Source organism: Acipenser ruthenus, chromosome 28 (genome assembly GCF_902713425.1).
Source record: "Acipenser ruthenus chromosome 28, fAciRut3.2 maternal haplotype, whole genome shotgun sequence".
In the NCBI taxonomy this organism is placed as follows: Eukaryota; Metazoa; Chordata; class Actinopteri; order Acipenseriformes; family Acipenseridae; genus Acipenser; species Acipenser ruthenus.
In genome coordinates, this window is record NC_081216.1 from 7937418 (window position 1) to 7965349 (window position 27932).

Sequence of the window (27932 nt, forward strand, 5' to 3'; positions counted from 1 at the left end):
TAATAACACAATCATAATTTTAAAATGTTCCATTACTCATTGTTTACTTTCTACTGTCATTTGACAAAAAATAATATTAAATGTCCAAAAATCCATTTTAGAAAAAATAGATTCGCTATTACCATTTAAACGTGATATTCACACAATCAGAATTATTAAACAAATGATCCATAAAACTTGCTGAGCACACACAAAAAAAGTGAACACAACAGCAAAATCCTATTATTTAACAGTTACTGTTTCCAACCGGGACCAAAAACAAAGGCCGAAAACCTGAACAGCCCAGGTCTGGTAACTTTTAAACTAGTAGCTTGTTTTTTTTATTTATTTATTTATTTTTTAATTGGTATGGGAAGGCAGATTTGAAATAGTACTTTGAGTAGATATAGCAAGTGCTTATGAGCTACAATAAATATATCTGATGTTTAATTTTTAAATTATGTTGTGTTATTATATATTAGATTGATATAACGACTTTCAAGTACTGCGTCAGTGAATTGAAGAAAAAAAGTCACTCTGGAAATCTGGTGAAGTAAAAAAAAAAAAAAAAAGTTTCCACAACCAGGACTGCAATTTATCTGGTCCGTGTATGTGTTTGTGTGTGTATAACAACTACGCCAGTGTTGTGACAATTATACCATCTATATTTGAAATACCAATTGTTCTTGATTACAGACATCCTAGGCGTGTACAAAAAGCGCACGGTGTGAATTAATGGTATCATTTCTCTGCCAGTGCCAGACAGTAAACAATCATAAACACAGGCGCGTTTTGAGCCGCCCCCCTCAGCGGGGTCCTACAACTGGGACTGTCGCGGCCTCCGAGTTCCATCAGAGCGGAGATCAGGAAGCTGACAGACTGAGAGCTCTTTGACAGCGCAGCGGGATAGGAGGCTGTGGACAGGGACAGAAAAAAACGCGCCGGTGTGCGGGATCTGAGAGGGATCAGTAGAACGAAGAGCGGCTGTCCGCAGAGGTCGAGAGGGTAAAGAGGGCAGGAAACAACAGCTGTCACACCGGGAGAAAAATCACAGAGCCCGGGGAGAAGAAGCTAGCGACTCGATCCGACAGTAACGTGGTCAGAGAGCAGTGACTCCCCATTAGAGAAACCAGCCACGCAGCCAGCCCAGCTACTTCAGAGGAGATCTATCTGGGATCGGGGGCTGTTACTTTGCAGGAAGAGCGAGTGCGAGTGAACGGTGCTCGCGATCAGGTGTGTAGGCAGCGGGATCCAACCTGCGAGGCACCCCTTAGCCGGGGATACAGCGCCACCATTCAGGGACCAGCAGCAGGGAGAGTGGAGCGGGAGCCCGGGCTGAAGATAGCGGGGAGAGGGGATCCAGGGAGCGGAACTGTTACGATATCACTACCGGGCCTTGTGGAGAGTATGGCTGCAGGGAAGGGATCCGGGAAGACGTCCGAGCTGCAGAGCGAGCGACTCCGACTACTCGTCTGCTTTTTGGGGGTTTTCGTCTGTTATTTTTATTACGGCATCCTGCAGGAGACGATGTAAGTAGCAGACTCGCACTACACTTCAACACGACATCGAGGGTTAAGTAATTGGTCAGTTATTTATATTGTTTTAAACGCATAAAAACAGCACACAGAGCATTCTTTTGCACACGGGTTATTATTTTTGTATATGGGTTTAGTAGCACTGATCATCTAATTAAATACTACATCTAAGTAAAAAGTAATGTAAATTTAGAACTGCATTGTTAGGTTGAAATGATAAGGACGCTTTCAGCGCTCTATAAACTGGAGATTTTACACGTCACATTTTAGAAGCACTACTGCACATCCTTATCTTTTTCTGGACGCGGTGTTACTAAGCGCTGTACCGTAATTTCCCGTGGACCGTGCACTGTCTGTAGTAAGCTTATCCCGCTGCTTATTTGTAGCGTGTGTGTTTTGGCTACGTCATCTGTAAACCATACTGATTGATGAAAACATCAAGGCGCAGAGCGCTGCTGAACTCCGCGTGTTTGATTACAGTGCAGCGCTCAGTCCGGAGAGGGTTCGTGTTTGGAGTGAAAGGCTAACCTGTCTCCTAGTTTAGAGACGGCTACTCTTGGCCTTTGAGCCGCAAGGGGTGGGTGCCACGTTATTAAAACCGCACTGTATCAAATGAAACAGTGCAAAAGATAGTAAAATGTTGTTCTATATTTTGCCTACATAGTTGTATTTAATTTCCATAACTTTACATTATTGTTGTTTTTAAATAGTAACAATAGCGTAGTTTTTGAAGGCCATCAAAGTCCACTGAAAAGCACTTAATAATAGAATCACCTGTTAATTGAATAAACCTCATATGGTACTGAAATCATGCCCGTTGCTGTCAGTACAAGTCATGTCTGCATTCACATAAAGCAGTAATATAAAACACTTCTGTAGGACGATCAGGAATCGGCAGTACACATTGTTTGGGTGCTGTACTGACTAGAACATCTAGAACACTCTAGAACAGGGGTGCACAATTCCGGTCCTGGAGGGCCGGATCCCTCCTGGCTTTTGTTCCAACTGTGTTCTAAATTACTTAATTAGACCAATAATTGGTAATAATTGGTCCAATTAAGTAATTTAGGGCAAGGTTGGAACAAAAGCCAGGAGGGACACCGGCCCTCCAGGACCGGAATTGTGCACCCCTGTTCTAGAACATCAAAAACAGGATTGCACCTGGGAGCTGACTGCACAGAACTGAGACCAGCCCTCCCTACTCCATCATTATTCAAAGGCAGACCCCACCTAGGCTGTAGGTGATCACATGATCAGGGAGTGCCATTGAGTTTATACTTGGCACAGAAAGCGCACCATGTACCCTTTCTCAGGTTACCCGTGTCAGCATGACTTGATTCATAGTGTTAATCCTTCAGGCTTGAACAGAATCCACGGTAACTGAAGTCACAGCCTGATCAGTTTACATTTCACCCTTTTGAGAGTTTTTTTTATTTTACTATTTAGGTTAAAATCAAGGATACACACATTCTGCAATAAAATTTCCCCCAAATCAGTTTGAGCAGTCAGTCATGGTGATCTTTCACATTCCAGGAAGGTAGTTTTGGTTGCAGGCACACAAGCTGCACCCTCTCTGTGGACTAGAGAGCATTCCCACCACAGGTTGCCATTCCTGCAAGCTGCATATAAAGAATCTGGTTCTTCTACTCTTCCCCCTACGGTATTTACTGTTTATTAGACTAGAAACGCATACTGAGCTGATAAATTAACACACCTTAAAGAGACACTACACCTATAAATGAATCCTCAAAGTTCCTCATAAAGACTTGCCACTAACTCTTGGTATCGCTGTGAGGTGGTGAACCTGCAGTCAGCAGTATAAACAGGTTGTCGGATTGAGAAGATCTCCCAGTCTGGCCCATGGGTATTCCTAAGGGATCTCTGATTGACACTTTCGCATAGATTCACTGACGGTTATCCCCCCTTCTCATTCGGTGTAATTGTTAACCTGTGCTCAGTAATTTAGGATGCAAAATAGGCAAAACTCATAAAGGTTAGAGTTAGTGGTTTTATTTAGGATGCCAAAAAATGAAATATTTACTTTGGAAGTTGTTTCACCTTTAAATGGAACTACCATAGGGTGCAGAAATGATCTTGTCTATTGCCAGGTTTGTATTTTTCATGTCAAATTTGAGTGCAGTTTTGCTCATTTTAAGGTAATGTTTTCCTACTTTCAGTCCCTTTTGTAATGCGAGCCCCCTCTCTAAACTACTTTTTGTATTTGTATTGTAAGATGTGATAAATATTAGGAGATTATATTGTTTAAAGATGGCGCATTCAAAAATCAATGCAAAGGAGGAACATTTGCAAAGTAGCACAAGAGGTGCCGACATGACCCTCCATTAATGGTGAAACAGCTTCCATAGTCAGTATTTCATTTTCAAACGCCCTTATGGTGCCTTGTCCTTCACAGGTACCAGTAGTGCTCATGTTTGCAAACTGGTCTGATTTTATTAGAGTTTGAACTGTGAACAAGCAATATTACAGGAAGGGTGAGAAAAGAAAACGTTATGCCTGTATGCTATCTCGAAGCAGACCCCCCCCCGTGCACAGTTCTTGAGAAACGGAATGACTCCTAACATCTCCTATTCACTGTAACAAACAGCTGGTAATAACTGTCATTTTTAATTGGGATACTGTATACAGCTCAGCTTCTCCAGTCCAGTTCAATACAGTGTGTATTTAGCTGTAAACCCTTCCAGACGATGGTGCAAACAGAGAGGCGTCTCATCCAGGCTATTCTCTATGTCAAGAAATGACTGTTTATGAAAACAAGTACCATGAGCCTGATACTTGTGATGCCACCTTGAGAGTGAGTGAGTGCCAGTTTAAGAGACAACACCCTTTTAATAAACTGGTGCAAATAGCACTTTAAGACCTGGCTTTAAATTAACTTCAGAAACATTTTTACTGCCCCCGTACCCCTTTCAGTGATTTTTGTGTTTTTCTTTGAGATACAGTAAGGCATTGTTAGGCGCTGAAGCATTGTTATACTTCATAAGGCAATGTTTTTAAGTTTATTTTATACTGTCTTTAGTGTAATGTTTTCGTGTGTTTTTTTTTTGCATGTTCATTATGAGAAATTATAAATGTTAAAAGATGATATTGATTAAAGGTGGCACTCTCATTAAAGAATAGATACAGTGCCTTGCATAAGTATTCACCCCCCTTGGACTTTTCCACATTTTGTATTATTATTATGTATTTCTTAGCAGACGCCCTTATCCAGGGCGACTTACAATTGTTACAAGATATCACATTATTTTTACGCACAATTACATTATTTTTTACACATTTACATTATTTTTTACACATTATTTTTACATACAATTACATTATTTTTACACATTATTTTTTACATACAATTACCCATTTATACAGTTGGGTTTTTACTGGAGCAATCTAGGTAAAGTACCTTGCTCAAGGATACAGCAGCAGTGTTCCCCACCTGGGATTGAACCCACGACCCTCCGGTCAAGAGTCCAGAGCCTTAACCACTACTCCACACTGCTGCCCTATGTAGTTGTAGTGTTACAACCTGGAATTAAAATGGATTTAATTGGGATTTTTACCATTTGATTTACACAACATACTTAACACTTTGAAGGTGCGAAATATTTTTTATTGTGACACAAAAGTTAATTAAACAAAAAAAAAGACATTTGTTGGTTGCATAGGTATTCACCCCCCTGAGTCAATACTTGGTAGAAGCACCTTTGGCAGCAATTACAGTTGTGAGTCTTTTTGGGTAAGTCTCTACCAGCTTTGCACATCTGGATCCTTGAACTTTTTCCCATTCTTCTTGGCAAAATTGCTCAAGCTCTGTCAAGTTGGATGGGGACCGTTGGTGAACAGCAATTTTCAAGTCTTGCCACAGATTCTCAGTCGGATTGAGGTCTGGGCTTTGACTGGGCCATTCTAAGACATTCAGGTTCTTGTTTTTAAACCACTCCAGTGTAGCTTTGGCTGTGTGTTTAGGGTCATTGTCCTGCTGGAAGGTGAACCTCTGCCCCAGTCCCAGGTCTCTTGCAGACGGAAACAGGTTTTTCTCTAGAATTTCCCTGTATTTGGCTCCATCCATCTTGCCCTCAATTCTGACCAGTTTCCCAGTCCCTGCCGATGAAAAGCATCCCCATAACATGATGCTGTCACCACCATGCTTCACCGTGGGGGTGGTGTTCTCAGGGTGATGAGCAGTGTTGGCTTTGCGCCACACATAGCGTTTTGCGCTAAGGCCAAAAAGTTCAATTTTGGTCTCTTCAGACCAGAGAACCTTTTTCCACATGTTTGCTGTGTCTCCCACATGCCTTTTGGCAAAATCCAAACGGGATTTGATATGGATTTTTTTCAGCAATGACTTTCTTCTCGCCACTCTTCCATAAAGCCCAGCTTTGTGGAGCGTCCGGGTGATAGTTGTCCCATGGACGGTTTCTCCCACCTCAGCTGTGGATCTCTCCATCTCCTTCAGAGTTGGCCTCTTGGTTGCTTCTCTGACTAATGCCCTCCTTACCTGGTCACTGAGTTTTGGTGGACGGCCTTCTCTAGGCAGAGTCGCGGTTGTGCCATATTCTTTCCATTTTTTAATAATGGATTTAACGGTGCTCCGGGGGATGTTCAAAGTTTGGGATATTTTTTTATAACCCAACCCTGATTGGTGCTTCTCCAGAACTTTATCCCGGACTTGTTTTGATGGCTCCTTGGTCTTCATGATGCTGTTTGTTTAGATATGCTCTCTAACGAACTCTGGGGCCTTCCAGAAACAGGTGTATTTAATCTGAGATCATGTGACACTTTAATTGCACACAGGTGGACTCCATTCAACTAATTATATCTGAAGACATCTGAAGGCAATTGGTTGCACCAGAGCTGATTTAATAAAAAATCCTAATTAAATCAATTTTAATTCCAGGTTGTAACACTACAAAATGTGGAAAAGTCCAAGTGGGGTGAATACTTATGCAAGGCACTGTACAATGTATATACGGCAAGGGTACTGTCCAAACCTTGGGGGGGCCACAGGGTGCTCAGGATGTGCGTAGTGGTGGGAGTTGTTTAAATGGTCATGAAAAGCTGACTATCCAATCATTTAGCCTGATTAAAAGTGTAGCACGATGTCTAAATATGCACGGTGTCTAAATATGCAAACTCCAATGAGTTTAAATATAAATAAAAAGTTTCTAAATTAAATATGTGGCATGACAGCAAACAGAGGGAAAAATAAACTTCAGTGCATATCCACCGTGCCGTCTTTGAGAGGCGTGCCGCAGGTGCATTTCTTACTGTTGCCAAACAGGTTTTTTTAAGCCCAAATAAAAGATCTTTGACAGGCTCAGTTTCTTCGGCCAATTTCCTGTGAATGAACATTACCTGGTGGCCCGCATTTGTCATATGAAAAATAAAGGAAATATAGACATATGCACTTAAGTTTTTTCATGTATTTTCTATAATAAAACCAAACTGTTTCTCATTTTAAAACATACAGCAGTCCCTCTCAACTTCCCAAGACTTTCTGTAATAAACTGGAGATATAAATCTGGTGTTTACAAAAAAAAAGCTCCGACACCAGGTCAAACGTAATAGGTTAATCAGTCATATAAGTGAATACAATACCTAAGCTAAAGTACATTGCTAACGTATTTAAATTAAATGAACACAAAAACTACTTTCACTTTCATGTTCCAATCACATGCTGCACAATTCCCAGCTAAATCTAGTGAAATTAAAGCGATTTCCAATACTATTTATCATAAAACTATATGTAAAACTAATATTCCAGAATAGGTTGTGAAGGCTTTATTTTGCTCCACTGAATTAACTATAAAGCAGAGGATTTCAAAACTTAATTATACACTTTTTCATGTGTGTATTTCAGGCAGAAACAGTACAAAAGCACAAACACTAGCTAAATGGGCGGAGAGTTGTGACGCATGCCAAAATGAAATCTCATCGGAATGAAAGCTGGCCAATCAGCTGACTTGTTCCTAATAAGTTGCCCAAAAAAATACACAAATACCCTGTAGATAGCGGCGACATTACAATCTTGCGTATCTGCAATTTCGGCTTTTGTAATGGACAGCTGACGCTTGATGGGCCAAAAGGAAGGCTGTCCAATTGGGCCACCAATTCAGGAACCCTGATATACGCCAGTGATCACCCATAGACAATAATAGAAACATTTAAATTACTTTTTTGCATGGGGTCACCCTGTTATTTTTGTTACAGTACGCTGTTAATGTACGGAAGAATCCGCACACTGAAAACTGTGAAGTGGCAACAGGAATCACTATAATGCCAAATTCATGCCAATAGAAATGTTCTTTATTAGAGGAAGTACAGGCAAAAAACAAAAAAAAATGAGCGTGCAAACGTAAATAGTAACAATAGCGTAGTTTTTGAAGGCCATCAAAGTCCACTGAAAAGCACTTAATAATAGAATCACCTGTTAATTGAATAAACCTCATATGGTACTGAAATCATGCCCGTTGCTGTCAGTACAAGTCATGTCTGCATTCACATAAAGCAGTAATATAAAACACTTCTGTAGGACGATCAGGAATCGGCAGTACACTTTGTTTGGGTGCTGTACTGACTAGAACATCTAGAACACTCTAGAACAGGGGTGCACAATTCCGGTCCTGGAGGGCCGGATCCCTCCTGGCTTTTGTTCCAACTGTGTTCTAAATTACTTAATTAGACCAATAATTGGTAATAATTTGTCCAATTAAGTAATTTAGGGCAAGGTTGGAACAAAAGCCAGGAGGGACACCGGCCCTCCAGGACCGGAATTGTGCACCCCTGTTCTAGAACATCAAAAACAGGATTGCACCTGGGAGCTGACTGCACAGAACTGAGACCAGCCCTCCCTACTCCATCATTATTCAAAGGCAGACCCCACCTAGGCTGTAGGTGATCACATGATCAGGGAGTGCCATTGAGTTTATACTTGGCACAGAAAGCGCACCATGTACCCTTTCTCAGGTTACCCGTGTCAGCATGACTTGATTCATAGTGTTAATCCTTCAGGCTTGAACAGAATCCACGGTAACTGAAGTCACAGCCTGATCAGTTTACATTTCACCCTTTTGAGAGTTTTTTTTATTTTACTATTTAGGTTAAAATCAAGGATACACACATTCTGCAATAAAATTTCCCCCAAATCAGTTTGAGCAGTCAGTCATGGTGATCTTTCACATTCCAGGAAGGTAGTTTTGGTTGCAGGCACACAAGCTGCACCCTCTCTGTGGACTAGAGAGCATTCCCACCACAGGTTGCCATTCCTGCAAGCTGCATATAAAGAATCTGGTTCTTCTACTCTTCCCCCTACGGTATTTACTGTTTATTAGACTAGAAACGCATACTGAGCTGATAAATTAACACACCTTAAAGAGACACTACACCTATAAATGAATCCTCAAAGTTCCTCATAAAGACTTGCCACTAACTCTTGGTATCGCTGTGAGGTGGTGAACCTGCAGTCAGCAGTATAAACAGGTTGTCGGATTGAGAAGATCTCCCAGTCTGGCCCATGGGTATTCCTAAGGGATCTCTGATTGACACTTTCGCATAGATTCACTGACGGTTATCCCCCCTTCTCATTCGGTGTAATTGTTAACCTGTGCTCAGTAATTTAGGATGCAAAATAGGCAAAACTCATAAAGGTTAGAGTTAGTGGTTTTATTTAGGATGCCAAAAAATGAAATATTTACTTTGGAAGTTGTTTCACCTTTAAATGGAACTACCATAGGGTGCAGAAATGATCTTGTCTACTGCCAGGTTTGTATTTTTCATGTCAAATTTGAGTGCAGTTTTGCTCATTTTAAGGTAATGTTTTCCTACTTTCAGTCCCTTTTGTAATGCGAGCCCCCTCTCTAAACTACTTTTTGTATTTGTATTGTAAGATGTGATAAATATTAGGAGATTATATTGTTTAAAGATGGCGCATTCAAAAATCAATGCAAAGGAGGAACATTTGCAAAGTAGCACAAGAGGTGCCGACATGACCCTCCATTAATGGTGAAACAGCTTCCATAGTCAGTATTTCATTTTCAAACGCCCTTATGGTGCCTTGTCCTTCACAGGTACCAGTAGTGCTCATGTTTGCAAACTGGTCTGATTTTATTAGAGTTTGAACTGTGAACAAGCAATATTACAGGAAGGGTGAGAAAAGAAAACGTTATGCCTGTATGCTATCTCGAAGCAGACCCCCCCCCGTGCACAGTTCTTGAGAAACGGAATGACTCCTAACATCTCCTATTCACTGTAACAAACAGCTGGTAATAACTGTCATTTTTAATTGGGATACTGTATACAGCTCAGCTTCTCCAGTCCAGTTCAATACAGTGTGTATTTAGCTGTAAACCCTTCCAGACGATGGTGCAAACAGAGAGGCGTCTCATCCAGGCTATTCTCTATGTCAAGAAATGACTGTTTATGAAAACAAGTACCATGAGCCTGATACTTGTGATGCCACCTTGAGAGTGAGTGAGTGCCAGTTTAAGAGACAACACCCTTTTAATAAACTGGTGCAAATAGCACTTTAAGACCTGGCTTTAAATTAACTTCAGAAACATTTTTACTGCCCCCGTACCCCTTTCAGTGATTTTTGTGTTTTTCTTTGAGATACAGTAAGGCATTGTTAGGCGCTGAAGCATTGTTATACTTCATAAGGCAATGTTTTTAAGTTTATTTTATACTGTCTTTAGTGTAATGTTTTCGTGTGTTTTTTTTTTGCATGTTCATTATGAGAAATTATAAATGTTAAAAGATGATATTGATTAAAGGTGGCACTCTCATTAAAGAATAGATACAGTGCCTTGCATAAGTATTCACCCCCCTTGGACTTTTCCACATTTTGTATTATTATTATGTATTTCTTAGCAGACGCCCTTATCCAGGGCGACTTACAATTGTTACAAGATATCACATTATTTTTACGCACAATTACATTATTTTTTACACATTTACATTATTTTTTACACATTATTTTTACATACAATTACATTATTTTTACACATTATTTTTTACATACAATTACCCATTTATACAGTTGGGTTTTTACTGGAGCAATCTAGGTAAAGTACCTTGCTCAAGGATACAGCAGCAGTGTTCCCCACCTGGGATTGAACCCACGACCCTCCGGTCAAGAGTCCAGAGCCTTAACCACTACTCCACACTGCTGCCCTATGTAGTTGTAGTGTTACAACCTGGAATTAAAATGGATTTAATTGGGATTTTTACCATTTGATTTACACAACATACTTAACACTTTGAAGGTGCGAAATATTTTTTATTGTGACACAAAAGTTAATTAAACAAAAAAAAAGACATTTGTTGGTTGCATAGGTATTCACCCCCCTGAGTCAATACTTGGTAGAAGCACCTTTGGCAGCAATTACAGTTGTGAGTCTTTTTGGGTAAGTCTCTACCAGCTTTGCACATCTGGATCCTTGAACTTTTTCCCATTCTTCTTGGCAAAATTGCTCAAGCTCTGTCAAGTTGGATGGGGACCGTTGGTGAACAGCAATTTTCAAGTCTTGCCACAGATTCTCAGTCGGATTGAGGTCTGGGCTTTGACTGGGCCATTCTAAGACATTCAGGTTCTTGTTTTTAAACCACTCCAGTGTAGCTTTGGCTGTGTGTTTAGGGTCATTGTCCTGCTGGAAGGTGAACCTCTGCCCCAGTCCCAGGTCTCTTGCAGACGGAAACAGGTTTTTCTCTAGAATTTCCCTGTATTTGGCTCCATCCATCTTGCCCTCAATTCTGACCAGTTTCCCAGTCCCTGCCGATGAAAAGCATCCCCATAACATGATGCTGTCACCACCATGCTTCACCGTGGGGGTGGTGTTCTCAGGGTGATGAGCAGTGTTGGCTTTGCGCCACACATAGCGTTTTGCGCTAAGGCCAAAAAGTTCAATTTTGGTCTCTTCAGACCAGAGAACCTTTTTCCACATGTTTGCTGTGTCTCCCACATGCCTTTTGGCAAAATCCAAACGGGATTTGATATGGATTTTTTTCAGCAATGACTTTCTTCTCGCCACTCTTCCATAAAGCCCAGCTTTGTGGAGCGTCCGGGTGATAGTTGTCCCATGGACGGTTTCTCCCACCTCAGCTGTGGATCTCTCCAGCTCCTTCAGAGTTGGCCTCTTGGTTGCTTCTCTGACTAATGCCCTCCTTACCTGGTCACTGAGTTTTGGTGGACGGCCTTCTCTAGGCAGAGTCGCGGTTGTGCCATATTCTTTCCATTTTTTAATAATGGATTTAACGGTGCTCCGGGGGATGTTCAAAGTTTGGGATATTTTTTTATAACCCAACCCTGATTGGTGCTTCTCCAGAACTTTATCCCGGACTTGTTTTGATGGCTCCTTGGTCTTCATGATGCTGTTTGTTTAGATATGCTCTCTAACGAACTCTGGGGCCTTCCAGAAACAGGTGTATTTAATCTGAGATCATGTGACACTTTAATTGCACACAGGTGGACTCCATTCAACTAATTATATCTGAAGACATCTGAAGGCAATTGGTTGCACCAGAGCTGATTTAATAAAAAATCCTAATTAAATCAATTTTAATTCCAGGTTGTAACACTACAAAATGTGGAAAAGTCCAAGTGGGGTGAATACTTATGCAAGGCACTGTACAATGTATATACGGCAAGGGTACTGTCCAAACCTTGGGGGGGCCACAGGGTGCTCAGGATGTGCGTAGTGGTGGGAGTTGTTTAAATGGTCATGAAAAGCTGACTATCCAATCATTTAGCCTGATTAAAAGTGTAGCACGATGTCTAAATATGCACGGTGTCTAAATATGCAAACTCCAATGAGTTTAAATATAAATAAAAAGTTTCTAAATTAAATATGTGGCATGACAGCAAACAGAGGGAAAAATAAACTTCAGTGCATATCCACCGTGCCGTCTTTGAGAGGCGTGCCGCAGGTGCATTTCTTACTGTTGCCAAACAGGTTTTTTTAAGCCCAAATAAAAGATCTTTGACAGGCTCAGTTTCTTCGGCCAATTTCCTGTGAATGAACATTACCTGGTGGCCCGCATTTGTCATATGAAAAATAAAGGAAATATAGACATATGCACTTAAGTTTTTTCATGTATTTTCTATAATAAAACCAAACTGTTTCTCATTTTAAAACATACAGCAGTCCCTCTCAACTTCCCAAGACTTTCTGTAATAAACTGGAGATATAAATCTGGTGTTTACAAAAAAAAAGCTCCGACACCAGGTCAAACGTAATAGGTTAATCAGTCATATAAGTGAATACAATACCTAAGCTAAAGTACATTGCTAACGTATTTAAATTAAATGAACACAAAAACTACTTTCACTTTCATGTTCCAATCACATGCTGCACAATTCCCAGCTAAATCTAGTGAAATTAAAGCGATTTCCAATACTATTTATCATAAAACTATATGTAAAACTAATATTCCAGAATAGGTTGTGAAGGCTTTATTTTGCTCCACTGAATTAACTATAAAGCAGAGGATTTCAAAACTTAATTATACACTTTTTCATGTGTGTATTTCAGGCAGAAACAGTACAAAAGCACAAACACTAGCTAAATGGGCGGAGAGTTGTGACGCATGCCAAATTGAAATCTCATCGGAATGAAAGCTGGCCAATCAGCTGACTTGTTCCTAATAAGTTGCCCAAAAAAATACACAAATACCCTGTAGATAGCGGCGACATTACAATCTTGCGTATCTGCAATTTCAGCTTTTGTAATGGACAGCTGACGCTTGATGGGCCAAAAGGAAGGCTGTCCAATTGGGCCACCAATTCAGGAACCCTGATATACGCCAGTGATCACCCATAGACAATAATAGAAACATTTAAATTACTTTTTTGCATGGGGTCACCCTGTTATTTTTGTTACAGTACGCTGTTAATGTACGGAAGAATCCGCACACTGAAAACCGTGAAGTGGCAACAGGAATCACTATAATGCCAAATTCATGCCAATAGAAATGTTCTTTATTAGAGGAAGTACAGGCAAAAAACAAAAAAAAATGAGCGTGCAAACGTTTCGATCAAATAGTGACCATCCTCAGTGCTCAGTTGCAATAAATTTAAATAAACATTATCCTAAAAAATGAATAACTTTCCATATACCGTATATTGTAAACTTGTGAAACTCCTTGCAGTTATTGTAGCTCACAAAAAAGTTCCATACAATTCTCTGCCATGCACATCCATTCATTTAATAGGTCTCAAATGTGGAATTTTGAAAGAAACACACATTTTACCAAACAAGTATTTTAATTTTAAACGTGATATCTGGTACTAAATAAGATTAACTAAATCTCTGTTTCAACTGTCTTGCATTTCCTGGGTCAATGGTCCCCACCCCTTCACTGGCTGCTTTCCTGTCAACAACCAATCAGCTGCTTCTTCTATTGACTGACATGTTTCCAGCCAGTAATCAGACACTGCTGGGGTGACATGACCAAGGACCTAAACCAGTAACAGACTTCCTGAAAGGCAAGGCAAGCAAACTGGAACTTCCGGCTGTCTGTTTTAAAATGAAAATGCATGCTTGCTACAACATTGATGGATTTAAAAACTGCACATTTGAGAGCTATTTAGCTAATGCAAGTGTAACATTGATGGATTTATTTTTTTGTTAACTTCAGTTACTTTAAATACAATCTGTTCCCTTCATTGGCAGAACCCGAGGGGATTATGGGACGGGGGAGACGAAGGAGAAATTCAAGTACGCCACCACCCTGGTGTTCATTCAGTGTGTCATCAATGCGCTGTTCGCTAAACTACGTGAGTATGGGGGCCAGCATTAATGATCTACTTTCTCATGTTACTGATGGCTCTAATTTGCATAGCACCGAATAGTCAACTGGACTGGTCAGAACTATTTCTGGATCATTACACGATTGTTTGTTTATATATATATATATATATATATATATATATATATATATATAATTTTTTGTACACTGTATCTGATGAAATGGCTAATCCATTCCACTGCTTATTTTTGGAGATGACCTAACTGTTTAATTGTGAAATCAAAGTAAAGAAATAAATACAATAGGTACACATCAACTGTTGCAGCATGATTGTGTAGTTACTACTGCACTGCTTTTTTTGCATGTTTGAAATGACAAATGCATTGTGACAGTTTCTGCACAGATTAATGTTCTTTTCCTTGCGGGTGATGTAACCGCGCTGCCTGTCCCGCAGTTATCCAGTTCTTTGAAAAGCCCAAGCCGGACCGCACTCGGAGCTGGCTCTATGGAGTGTGTTCACTGTCCTACCTGGGGGCCATGGTCTCCAGCAACTCTGCCCTTCAGTTTGTCAACTACCCCACACAGGTGAGTGTGTCCCGGGGCAGCGCAGGCTGTCAGCTACCCCACACAGGTGAGTGTGTCCAGGGGGCAGCACGGTCTGTGGAGCAAGATCCATCATCCACAACTACAAAACACTCAATAGCCCTGGATTTTGAAATGCAAAAAGAAAATAAATTTAAATGACAAACGTGATACTAACACCTCAACTGCTTGCCTAATGACATCTCAGTATTAAATACCACTTATCCAATTTTCATTAAGTTATTAATTGCTATTTTTTTTTTAATATAGTTTAATGAAAATTCAATAAAAAACATTCTGACTACAAAAGGCATTGAAAAAGACTTCTAGTCGAAACGTTTGTCATTGAATTTATTACGTTTCTTTTTTTATTATAAAACCTGGAAGAAGGATCTAACTTAGTAAACGGAGCTTACAAAACAATTCCATTAATACCAGGATACCAAGATATTTAATGAGCACAGAAGTTATTCGGCAACAAACTTCCCATCCCAGCTGTGCTGCTTTCCTAGAACAAGGAGAGAATTTTGGAGTGCCATTCTACTTGTGAGATGTCTTGCTCATTAAAATATCAGGCAAAGAGGAGACCATTTATCTATTCAAGTAAGTAAAGGGTCTGTGTGAGGAAACATGGGCAATACAATCTCCACGCCTAGGCTTGCTGTAAATCGTGTTCTGGTGCTCTGTGTGTGTGTTGTGTCTCTGTGTGCTTGCTTGCGTGTGTGTGTGTGTGTGTGTCTGTGTGCACGTGCGTGTGTATTTGTTAGTTAGTGGGCTGCTTGGTGCTCATGCTGTTTGTCCTCTTGCAGGTCCTGGGGAAGTCCTGTAAACCGATCCCAGGTAAGGAGTACACTTGCACAGCTCTGGAGCGCCTAAACTCACTACTAGACACACTGATGTAAAAAATAACTTCCTGGTGACTGCCCGTTTTATACAATGAGTTACAAGTGTACGCAACACGTGCTTGGTGTACCTAATATTTTGTCCAACCTCTGTGCGTTATATTCACTACATCTGACTCTCATCCAGTCCTTGTTCTATTTAATGTACACGGTTTATGCATGCATGTAGAATGACTGGGGGTGGGGTATTTATTGCCCTTGTTAAGTATTTTGCTGTTTTGTACTCTACTGTAACCCCAAAGCACATTTAAAGCCATTTCAAGACACATTTAAAGAAAAATAATTCACTATCAAAAGTATCAAAACCTGGAAGTGTGTTTCCAAGCAAATTAAGTATTTATTAAAAAAATGATTTGAGCAACTTACTCTTCATTATTTGTGTTCTATATTCTATCACCTGAAAAATAGCATTTCTAACATCCTTACAAGCAAAAATAACATAGTATGTGTGGTAAACTGTACTTGCACGCATTTGTATTTGTGTAGTGCAGGTACGTTGACATTAAAAGGGTCTCTCTCCTCTCCCCTCCCTGCAGTGATGATTCTGGGGGTTACTATCCTGCGTAAGAAGTACCCCATGTCTAAGTACCTGTGTGTGTTGCTGATCGTCGGTGGCGTGGCTCTGTTCATGTACAAGCCCAAGAAAGGGCTGCCCGGTGCGGACGAACATGCCTTCGGCTTCGGGGAGATGCTGCTGGTAATCAATCCTTCTGTCTGTCTGTCTGTCTGTCTGTCTGTCTGTCAATCAGTGAATCCACTCATTCAGTTCAGTTTTACTGCATGCAGGGTCACACAAGAACTGTCCAAAGAGAGCTGTGCACCTATGAAATGGCACAGGATACTAACAGCTACCATGTCTTCATGGCTAAGTGAGACATGAGAGAGGTGGAAGTTTAACAGCAGGAAACATGCAAGAAATACCAGGGGAAAAGAAGCAGGAAGGTCACTCTAAATAATGCTAAGAATCATGGGGGATTACAGGGGGGGGGGCAAGCACGGGCATTTGCCAACCCCCCCCCCCCCCACCACACACTTTTTTACAACCTATTCAAGGGGCAAATCTGTATCAATTTGACTACTCACTCCTGTATCATTATTATCTTTTAAACTGCGTTTTCATGTGATACCAATTAAGATGTCAGCGTTTCATGTAAAAAACAAATGGCTAAACGTATACTATAGAATCTGTATTTTCTAAACTGTAATAGACTCGCTATTGACAGTGACATTCGCAGGAAGAAACAGACGTACTGCTCTCCCACAGAAGGGAATTGGGTTTGCCTCCCTCACATTTTGGATGCAAATCCCGCCTGTGCTAAATTATTGTGCTAAATATTTGAAATTACGGAACAGCAACTTTTAAAAAACTGTTTGAAGCCAGGGGTCTCCAACCATGGTCATGTGGAGCTGCAGGCTCTTCTGGTTTTCATTTCATTGATAAAACCTGCAGGATTGGGGCTCTCCAGGACCAGGGCTGGAGACCTCTGCTCTAAACTATTGCTTTTTTATATCCTTCGTTGTTTAGTTTAGAACTTTAAAACATTAAAAGAAGCAAAAAAAAAATAAAAAATTCAGATGTTTTACACAATAGTTCTTAGCATAATTTAATAGTGCGTGAATTTGAACACTTCACTGAAAAGATAAGAGGCTCTCAGTCAGTTCTGTTGGGCAATACTTTGTTTACAAATGTCCTGGAAAAACAGGATGTCAGCAGTGCGGAGATACAAAACAGAGAATTGTGAGGGTCTGGAACCAACTCCCCAGTAATGTTGTTGAAGCTGCTTGAGGAGAATCTGGGATCAATAAGCTACTAACAACCAAACGAGCAAGATGGGCCGAATGGCCTCCTCTCGTTTGTAAACGTTCTTATGTTCTTATGTTTCTTAAGAGCAGGAAACCGTAATTACAGAAATAACCACAAGATGTCACTGTATACTACTACAAAAATCCCAGACAATCCTGGCACAAAACCACAAACTTGCAGTAAACAGCTTGAAATGTCATTTTAAATGTCATGGTGGGTTATTGCTTCCTACCAAAACTGTGTTGAAATAGCTGCTGTATGTTTGTTTTTCTGTGGTCTGTCTCAGTTTAAGGTGCAGTTGATTATGTGGGTATTCGAAATCGTATATGTTCTTAAAATGGCTTGTGCCATTCAGTTGACATTGTCTCTAAATGAAAACCTGGTGCAGAATGCTGCAGCCCAAGTTATTACAATCCGCATATCCTCCTCCGTTCATAGTTTTCTCTGGTCATGGGCGTTCCTTAGTTCATCAGGACCTATATATTGTGTATAAAATCAAATGCATAAAAAATCATAATCATAAAAAATAATAATGTGTCAATATTGGGGGTAACCTCAATGTTGGAGTAGAAAAGTGATGTGATTAACTTACTTGAAACTAAACAGCTTCTACAAGGACAGAAGAAAGCTAAATGGCTTTATCAAAATGTGGAAAGTATTAATTCATTCATTTAAACAAAAGGTGAAATACATAACTTTTGGGGGGGGGGGGGGGGATCAGCTTACCAATGTTGTTATTTATAATCTGTTATATTATACATCAGCTGAATATTTGAATAAAAATAATGAAACTGTAAGGTGCTGTGCTGTGAATGGTGGTCTATGCGGCCGTTGCCATGCTGTTTTAAGTGGTGTGGTGTTGCCTTGGTTACAGCTGCTGTCCCTCACTCTGGATGGGCTGACAGGCGTGGCTCAGGACCACATGAGAGTGCACTTCCAAACCGGGTCCAATCAGATGATGCTGAACATTAACCTGTGGTCCATGCTGGTGCTGGGAGCTGGTGAGTGTTAATTAAGGCTATAATTTTGGCGCGATAATTTTTATTACATTTCACGGGCTCGGTGCGGCAAAAAAACAAGAATTCACCAGTTTTAGCTACACATGAGCTTTTAAATAGTACACCAAAACCAATAATATAAATATTATTGCTTTTGACTACTGACCAGTGTAAATGTTACTTTAGAGTACAAAACGCAGTTAGAAAGCCTCTAAGTTTTTATATAGCTGTTTTTGTATAGCTGTCTTTCCGACTGCAGCTGCAACAGCTTGTAGCTTCCGTCTATGTAAAGCACTTTCAATATGTTTATCACAACTTGCTTTTCGTTTGTAATCCACAGGAACATTACATGCTGTCCAAAACATCCTGCCACCACTTCATTTAATGTCCGCTTTGAATATTTTTCACTTCACTTAGCAGTAATATTTGCCACTCTGCTCGCACGTCTGTTGCCATTTTTTCACCCCATAAACTTCAGCTCCATCCATTTACATGCTTGCTCGCTCAGCTACAAATGTCATTTGCTGACCTACATGTAAATGCTGCGTGCATGCACAACCAAACAGTTTACAGCCACTGACAGATTTGTATTTTCAGTGCACGACATCCTGCATTTTTCATAGAAATAAAGGAAGCACCTAATCTAATGTGTTTTTACATCCATTTCCAAGATTTCGCAGACTTTATTCAAATTCACGATTTACACGACCTCCATGACAAAATCGTAGCAGGGCTTGCTGTCAGAGCAAGGTGCTTCACGTTTATCTTTCTCACGTTTTCACTGTCCCCTTACCATTTTATGGTGTTTGCAGTCAGTGGTAATTGCAATATATGATTGATTTCAATGTTTTGCTAAGACTGTCTCGGGGGCTGTGCTAGTTGTCTGCTATAGATAGATATCGGCTATACTGGATCAGTCAATGTTTTGTGTGCTATAGATAGATATAGTAAATATGGACTGCAGAGGAGGGCTATAGTAGAAAATTATTGACCCTAGGGAAGGCTATTGTTACCAAGGGGCTATAAGGGGCTATAATCCCAGAAGTCGCAGGCAGTGATCAGCCATTTTTTCTCTTGTTGTGAAGAGTGCAGGGGAGAAAGGGGCGGGACTGACAGTGATGTGAACTAATCACATGACAGATGGAGACTATTGACCGGTGGTGTAAGGATGTTAGGACAATAGTTCAATCTGTTTTTCCCCCTATGATGAGGTTTTAACTAACCACAGGCCAGGATTTAGAATATCTGGAATTTATGATGTGATCAGGAACTCCGGCTACTGTGGTACCTGTATGACTGCTCTTTTTTATGTTAAGCAGTTTTGTGGGTTTTTTTTTACAGGGGGTTAATTAAGTAACAGCCAAATAGTTTATTCCAGACTTGTTAGAAAGTCTGTAACAAAAGCAAATTTGCTTTGGACTGTTATTGTCGATTCGTTGTAGATACTACTATTAAGACACCCACCGTGCAGGTATTGCAACGTCTCTAAACAGTATGTTAAAATAAATGAGTTCTGCACTGTATAAAAATGAATTGATTTTGCCAGTGCTTGCTAATCTATTAACTAGTTTTAAATTTAAAGCATTTTTGTTTCGGCTTTATTGTTAAAGTTTTCACACGTGGCAATACTGTCCTACAATTACTAAACGTGATCATTCCACTGTGTTACGTTAGTGAACCAGAGCTACGTTTTAAAACAGAGTTAACAAATGCCTATCTTTAAAGTGTACAGCAGCTTCTAATCCTTTCCAATTACTGGTATCTTAAAATTAAGGACTATATAATGATAATGCTGTAACTCATTTTTAGAAGGTCTTCTTTGTTCTTGTCCAAGTTGCTGCAGTGACATTGTAGATGCAGTAACGAATTACTGTAAATGAGGTACTGTTTTAGAAGACAGATTTCATTAAGTAAACATGCATTTGAATGTTTTTTAAATTAAAAGTAGAAATACAAAACTGTGGCATTTCTTTGTGAACGTGCTAAATGAAAAACGGCAATTCAAAAACCGTCAAAATCTACCAAGGTAGCAAATCCGTGGAATTTAATACCATCAAAAATGTGTGTGTATGTATATATATATATATATATATATATATATATATATATATACATACACATATATACAGTACTGTGCAAAAGTTTTAGGCAGTTGTGAAAAAATGCTGTAAAGTAAGAATGCTTTCAAAAATAGACATGTTAATAGATTATATTTAACAATTAACTAAATGCAAAGTGAGTGAACAGAAGAAAAATCTAAATCAAATCCATATTTGGTGTGACCACCCTTTGCCTTCAAAACAGCATCAATTCTTCTAGGTACACGTGCACAAAGTCAGGGATTTTGTAGGCATATAGTCAGGTGTATGATTAAACAATTATACCAAACTGGTGCTAATGATCATCAATGCAATATGTAGGTTGAAACACAATCATTAACTGAAACAGAAACAGCTGCGTAGGAGGAATAAAACTGGGTGAGGAACAGCCAAACTCAGCTAACAAGGTGAGGTTGCTGAAGACAGTTTACTGTCAAAAGTCATACACCATGGCAAGACTGAGCACAGCAACAAGCAACAAGGTAGTTATACTGCATCAGCAAGGTCTCTCCCAGGCAGAAATTTCAAGGCAAACAGGGGTTTCCAGATGTGCTGTCCAAGCTCTTTTGAAGAAGCACAAAGAAACAGACAACGTTGAGGACCGTAGACGCAGTGGTCGGCCAAGGAAACTTACTGCAGCAGATGAAAGACACATCATGCTTAGTTCCCTTCGCAATCGGAAGATGTCCAGCAGTGCCATCAGCTCAGAATTGGCAGAAAACAGTGGGACCCTGGTACACCCATCTACTGTCCGGAGAAGTCTGGTCAGAAGTGGCCTTCACTTGCGGCCAAAAAGCCATACCTCCGACGTGGAAACAAGGCCAAGTGACTCAACTATGCACGAAAACACAGGAACTGGGGTGCAGAAGGCAGTTTGTTCGCTGGAGAGCGGTACACGAATGAGTGTCTGCAGGCAACAGTGAAGCATGGTGGAGGTTCCTTGCAAGTTTGGTGCTGCATTTCTGCAAATGGAGTTGGGGATTTGGTCAGAATTAATGGTCTCCTCAATGCTGAGAAGTACAGGCAGATACTTATCAATCATGCAATACCATCAGGGAGGCATCCGATTGGCCCCAAATTTATTCTGCAGCATGACAACGACCCCAAACATACAGCGAAAGTCATTAAGAACTATCTTCAGCGTAAAGAAGAACAAGGAGTCCTGGAAGTGATGGTATGGCCCCCACAGAGCCCTGATCTCAACATCATCGAGTCTGTCTGGGATTACATGAAGAGAGAGAAGCAACTGAGGCTGCCTAAATCCACAGAAGAACTGTGGTTAGTTCTCCAAGATGTTTGGGCCAGCCTACCTGCCGAGTTCCTTCAAAAACTGTGTGCAAGTGTACCTAGAAGAATTGATGCTGTTTTGAAGGCAAAGGGTGGTCACACCAAATATTGATTTGATGTAGATTTTTCTTCTGTTCACTCACTTTGCATTTTGTTAATTGATAAATATAAACTATTAACATGTCTATTTTTGAAAGCATTCTTACTTTACAGCATTTTTTCACACCTGCCTAAAACTTTTGCACAGTACAGTGTATGTGTGTGTGTGTATGTGTGTGTATATATATATATATATATATATATATACACATTAGGCTGTGCTAGATCAGTGCTATCTAGTCCTTTAGTCTTCTTGCTCCTGTTGTTAAAGAGTCCTGTGCTGTAAGTATGTCTCTGTGTCTTTCAGGTGTGCTCTGGACCGGAGAGGTGTGGGAATTCCTGAGTTTCACCGACCGCTATCCCAGCGTCCTCTACAACATCATGCTTTTTGGGCTAACAAGTGCACTCGGACAGGTTGGTCAACGGGGTGCTGTTGTCTAGCAGCAGAGCAACCTTGCACTCCCAGGGTGCCTGTGACAGTATGGGAAGTGGGAGTGTTTTTCTGTGGTGTACCCCCAGGACACACTGCCAAAGGGAATCTGGTTTCTTAGCTATTAAGACCTTGATCTGTGAAAGGAAAACACCCTGTCTATGGTACCAGATTGGTACGACACAAGCTTTCATAAACACGCTTTGCAAAGAGGGACCACTTAGCTTATTTAAAAATGATCTCCCTTAAGTAGCCGTCTAATCAGATACATTTTTCCATGAAATGCAAATGTTGGAAAGCTTCACATTTCATTTCATTGTCCCTAATAATTATGATGATTGCAGTCATTGAAATGTTTTTTTTTTCTTACAATTACTCAAATGCTTTTTAACCCTATAAAACCTACAGTGCCCAACTAGAACTGAAGAGCAGCTTGTGAACTCCATCAAACAAAAACCAATACAGTACAAACCACAGAATGATGGCAAACATCATAAAAAGCTAAGATTAAAAAAAAAACTAAAACTGTAATTTTAAATCTCCTCGAGGCGGGGTTTAATTAGTTATTGAAATATTTTTTACTAAAGATTTTGTTTCATGCTTCCTCACGCACCAGTGCTTCGGTAGCCACTCATTAGCCAGATGGAGAAATTCTCTTTCTTCTGCTGAACGCTCCCGGGTAAAAGTCTTTACAACTGAAAAATATATCTCTGGATTACATGGAATACAACCAAGTTAAAGTGATGCGTTTTCCTGTGAACACTGCAGGAGGTTGTGGAGCTGGGGATCGGACCCGTACATTCACCAGCTACCCTAGAATTTCAGCTCTAGCGTTGGTTAATGTGCACAACAGTGCAGCAGTCCCAGTCCTGCCCTTTTCCGGTGCAGTTGTGAGGCAGGGTCGGACTGTGCTGCCCATTCCTGCCTTGTTACGGGTTATTTTTCTTCTCTGCAATAGAAGGGAATGAAAGGACTGGGTAGCCTGAGAATTGTTCCTCTTTACACAGTGTGGAATAATTCATTTTGCTCTGCTCTGTAATTAGCTCTGCCGGATTCAAGGGAAAGCCACGCACACAACTCTGTCTCCGGCTGCTAATTACAGGCACTGTGCTACGGGACTAATCCCTGTCCATCAGCTCCACAGTGTGCTGTCCTCAGACAGCCTCACTTACATGTGTTCCTGTGTGTGCAGAGAGTACCCATGCTGAACAGCCATGTCCATACTGATCCACTTCAAGAGAAGGCATTCATTATTGAGGTCTTTTTTAAAGGCATACTTTTTTTGCGAGCCTTAATTTCATTAATTGTTTAATTGCCCTGGTGCCCAATGCAAAGCCTCATGTTTAAATTATATTACAGCACATGCATGTTTTCTTGTGTTTTGAAGGCTTTTGGATAACAACAAAGAGCAACCAGACTAATCCCAGGGCTTAAAGGAATGAGATACTAAGATGGGGTGAAGGGACTGAATTTATATAGCCTGGAACAAAGAAGAATCAGGGAGGACATGCTTGTCTTTGAAATCTCAAAATCCTGAACCAGTACATTAAGCACAACATAGAAATCAGGGCCAGAGGAAACCGTTGAAAATGTAGTGGAGACTCAGGCCAGAGGGAAGGAGACTCTTCACACAGAGAGTGGTGAGGGGATGGATTGGGTGACCTAGTCATGTTGTTGAAGGAGACACTTCTTCACACAGAGAGTGATGAGGGGACGGAATGGGTTACCTAGTCATGTTGAAGGAGACACTTCACACAGAGAGTGGTGAGGGGACGGAATGGGTTACCTAGTCATGTTGTTGACACTGGGAACCTTTAAGACCAAAATAAACAACGTTTTTAGATTAATCAGCTGCTAGGAACCGGACAAGCACTGATGGGCCGAATTGTCTCCTCATTCGCAAAATTTTTCTTATGAGTCTACACATTTCTATTGCTTCTTGCTTTTGAAGATAAAGTATTCATGCATCCATTTATTGCCATTTTTAGCTGTCTAATACTTGATTAGGGAATTGGTTGCTGATTGCAAATTTTCTATTGGTTTTAGTAAAATGCCAGAATAATTAATTAAAGAGAAGTCATTTGCTCAGGACTAATTTAAACACGTTAAGCACTTCCCAACAGACACTGGTACTTTCATCATGATTTTGGTAACGTTACAAGAAACTTGAACATAGTGCTGGAACAAATATTTCAATATTTCAGTCAATCAATCAATTTTTATTTTATGTAGCGCCTTTCATAGTGGACCACATCAGAAAACGCTTTACAAGATGCAGTAACAAGAAGAAAATCCATAATACTTAAAATACAGAGAATTGCATGTTACATAATCTACAGTGGAAAGTGCATAATACATGATAGTAGCATAATACATGAAATAGTAGCAGCAACACAGCAGCTAATAGCAGATATCAGGCTTAAAGAGCATGGAAAGCAAGAGAGAACAGGTGGGTCTTGAGAGTTGATTTAAAGCGAGCGATGGTGGGAGCATCACGTACCAAAGCTGGGAGAGAGTTCCTAAGAGTCAGAGCCATGAAGCTAAACGATCGTTCTCCAAGTGTGGTGCACTTTTGCTTGGGGATAACAAGCAGGCCAGAGTCGGAGGACCTCAGCTTGCGGGCAGGGACATAACGGGTCAGCAGGTTGAGGAGGTACTTGGGACCTGTGTGATGAAGGGCATTGTAGGTGAGCAGGAGAGTTTTGAAAGTAATCCTGAACTTTACAGGTAGCCAGTGCAGCTGGGCAAGACGGGGGGTGATGTGATCACATTTGAACAAATACTGCTTAAAATATACATGTTCATAATCAAAACAAAAGAATATAATGCAGTGAAAACCAATGCATAAGTGATTTCTGAAATAAATACCACTTTCTACTGTACAGAAGAGTGTTCCTGTCCTTTCTTTAGCCGGTCATTTAAGCTTTTTATTACTTAAAAAAAACAGTACGAGAATATTAAAGCACAGAGAAACCTGCTCACCCTGGATGTGGATGCAGTGTTTTACGCCCACTCGTCACTTGCTTGGTTGTTGTGACATACTTTCACCTGTACCGCTTTGGCAAAAGGGTCAGAAAAATAATCAGGGCAGCTCGGATTGGCAGCCTAAGGAAATGCAGTGTCAGGGGCACCTAGCTCTCCTCTGACCCGTGTGTGAGCCCTGCTTGCTGTGAGTGTGCACAGTGCACCTAGCTCTCCTCTGACCCCTGTGTGAGTGTGCACAGTGCACCTAGCTCTCCTCTGACCCCTGTGTGAGCCCTGCTTGCTGTGAGTGTGCACAGTGCACCTAGCTCTCCTCCGACACCTGTGTGAGTGTGCACAGTGCACCTAGCTCTCCTCTGACCCCTGTGTGAGCCCTGCTTGCTCTGAGTGTGCACAGTGCGCCTAGCTCTCTGCTGACCCGTGTCTCGTTCCCTTGTTCCTGCAGAGCTTCATCTTCATGACCGTGGTGAGCTTTGGACCCCTCACCTGCTCCATCATCACCACCACCCGCAAGTTCTTCACCATCCTGGGCTCCGTCCTGATCTTCGGAAACTCCATCAGCGGCATGCAGTGGGTGGGCACGGCGCTCGTGTTCCTGGGTGAGTCTCTGAGGACACTGTCTGGCACCAGATACTGGGCAGGATCAGCTAGTCACACTACATAGTCCTTATCCCAAAGAAAAACACACACATTACAATTCTAAAATGAATACAGGGTTGGAAATAAGACTCCCATTGCATAGCAGTTTGCGCCATTCCTGGTTTCACTATGAGTTTAATAAGACACCTGAGCTTGTTACCTGTACACTGTAGCTAGTCTTATTTCCATTCCTGGAATACAAAACTATTACAAGCCCCAAAATGGTAACTTGTCTGCATTTTTCCACCCCTGAAACAAATGAGCTAATAATGATTTAGAATAAATAGCTTTGAAAAATGATTTTGGTAATTTTAAATATGTACAAATATTTTATTTTGCCATTTTTTTTTTTTTTTTTAAATGATTTGATTTTGTAGTGCATATTGAACTCTGATACCTCACACTTTTTCAAAACCTTCAGAAAAATCTTAAATAAAAACAGTAGTTGCAGTAGTCCTACTAATAATGAATTACCAGATATACCAATTATCTATCATTTTCCTTCAAGGTGATAAAGAATTTCATGATAATCCATTGTCATAGCAACATCGACATCAGTAAAGCAAACCTCAGCTATAGTTTCCAGTTTTGTTCTCAAATTTTATGTTTTTAAATAAGCGTGTGCGTGTGCGTGTGCGTGTATATGTGATTACATCACACCTGAGTCTGCAGGGTTAAGTACAGGAGTTGTTCATACAACTAAAAAGGTGGAACATTTTACTGTCAAACTGCAGGCTCCCAATATAGGTAACTGAAAGTAATCATGCAGCCCAGGACTGGGTGCAGGGCTAGTGCGAGTTTAAAGCCATGCATCTAAACTTCACTCCCCTGATAAAGTAGATGACTTGATTTAGAATCTACCTGTGTGTGCCCATGTGAGCAAGACTAATGTGTTATTTTTGTTGTTTTTTTGCAGGCCTGGGTTTAGACGCCAAATTTGGGAAAGGACCTAAAAAGACGACTCAATAGAATCTAGAATCAGAACCCAGGGACTGTTTTATTAAAAGCAAGGATTCCTTTTCAACCCTTCCTCTGTCATCATGTCTAACTTTAACTGAACTAGTTTAGTTCAATTATCGTGTCTTTTTTTAAACAAAAGGGAATATACATATATATATATATATATATATACACACACACACAGAGTAATCCATCGCGTATCTGCCCGTCACATATCTGCCCCAACCGTTTTTCCGCCATGATCAATCTCTTCAGCTACGTTAGTTTATTATTGAACAGAGAAGATTAGTTGAGAGATTGTAGATCCTACCAAAGTTTTCGTATACTGTGTTGTATGTGCTCCGTGCGTTGCCATTGCTGGTAGTGTCACGTGAGCTGTTCAGTGTGTTGATATGTAAATAAATCCTGTTCGCCTGCAGGGGGCGTATCAACTTCAACCTCCGTCTCCTCTCCTGCCTGTCACTCAGCAGCGAATGCATGCACCGACAACGCAGACAGCTACTCTGTCATAAGCATTAATACCCTGTATCTTTCTAAACAAGGGATTTAGGAGAGCTCCCTCATACAAGCTGAATCTCAAAACAATAATTGTGTGAGTATAGTAATTGTTACAGCTGTGTATAATGGAATTTAAAACAGGATTTATTTATCTGCCTTTTTACATCTCTGCCCTTCCCCTGGTCCCAGCGCAGTCGGATATGAGATGGATTACTGTATTACAAGTGTTCTGTGTATCATTGTTAGGCCTTAAATAACTCCAGTGTTTGCCAGTGTGAGCTCTCATCTGTATCACGTCAGCCCGTGATTTCAGGGCACAAACAATTAAAGGAATTTGTGGAAAACGTTTGGATTCTTGTGTGAATTTGCTTGATGCCCGCTGTGA

The 27932-nt window shown here is 40.6% G+C and overlaps 1 protein-coding gene across 1 annotated transcript; it reads left to right on the forward strand.

Annotated features, from left to right (window-relative positions):
* The first annotated feature begins 772 nt into the window (after positions 1-772).
* On the forward strand, positions 773-27891 carry LOC117434770 (solute carrier family 35 member B1-like). Its single transcript, XM_034057413.3, has 9 exons — positions 773-1508; positions 14192-14295; positions 14722-14852; positions 15659-15689; positions 16288-16448; positions 18430-18556; positions 22346-22452; positions 25896-26049; positions 27006-27891. The coding sequence occupies exons 1-9, from the start codon at positions 1387-1389 to the stop codon at positions 27056-27058; spliced, it is 990 nt and encodes a 329-aa protein (XP_033913304.1). The 5' UTR covers positions 773-1386; the 3' UTR covers positions 27059-27891.
* Positions 27892-27932: the final 41 nt, after the last annotated feature.

Excerpts from the sequence above, each read along its gene's own strand:
- LOC117434770 (XM_034057413.3), top strand. The coding sequence starts at position 1,387 with ATGGCTGCAGGGAAGGGATCCGGGAAGACGTCCGAGCTGCAGAGCGAG. Across the intron at positions 1,509-14,191 it reads GGCATCCTGCAGGAGACGAT|AACCCGAGGGGATTATGGGA; the intron begins GTAAGTAGCAGA and ends CTTCATTGGCAG. Across the intron at positions 18,557-22,345 it reads CATGCTGGTGCTGGGAGCTG|GTGTGCTCTGGACCGGAGAG; the intron begins GTGAGTGTTAAT and ends TGTGTCTTTCAG.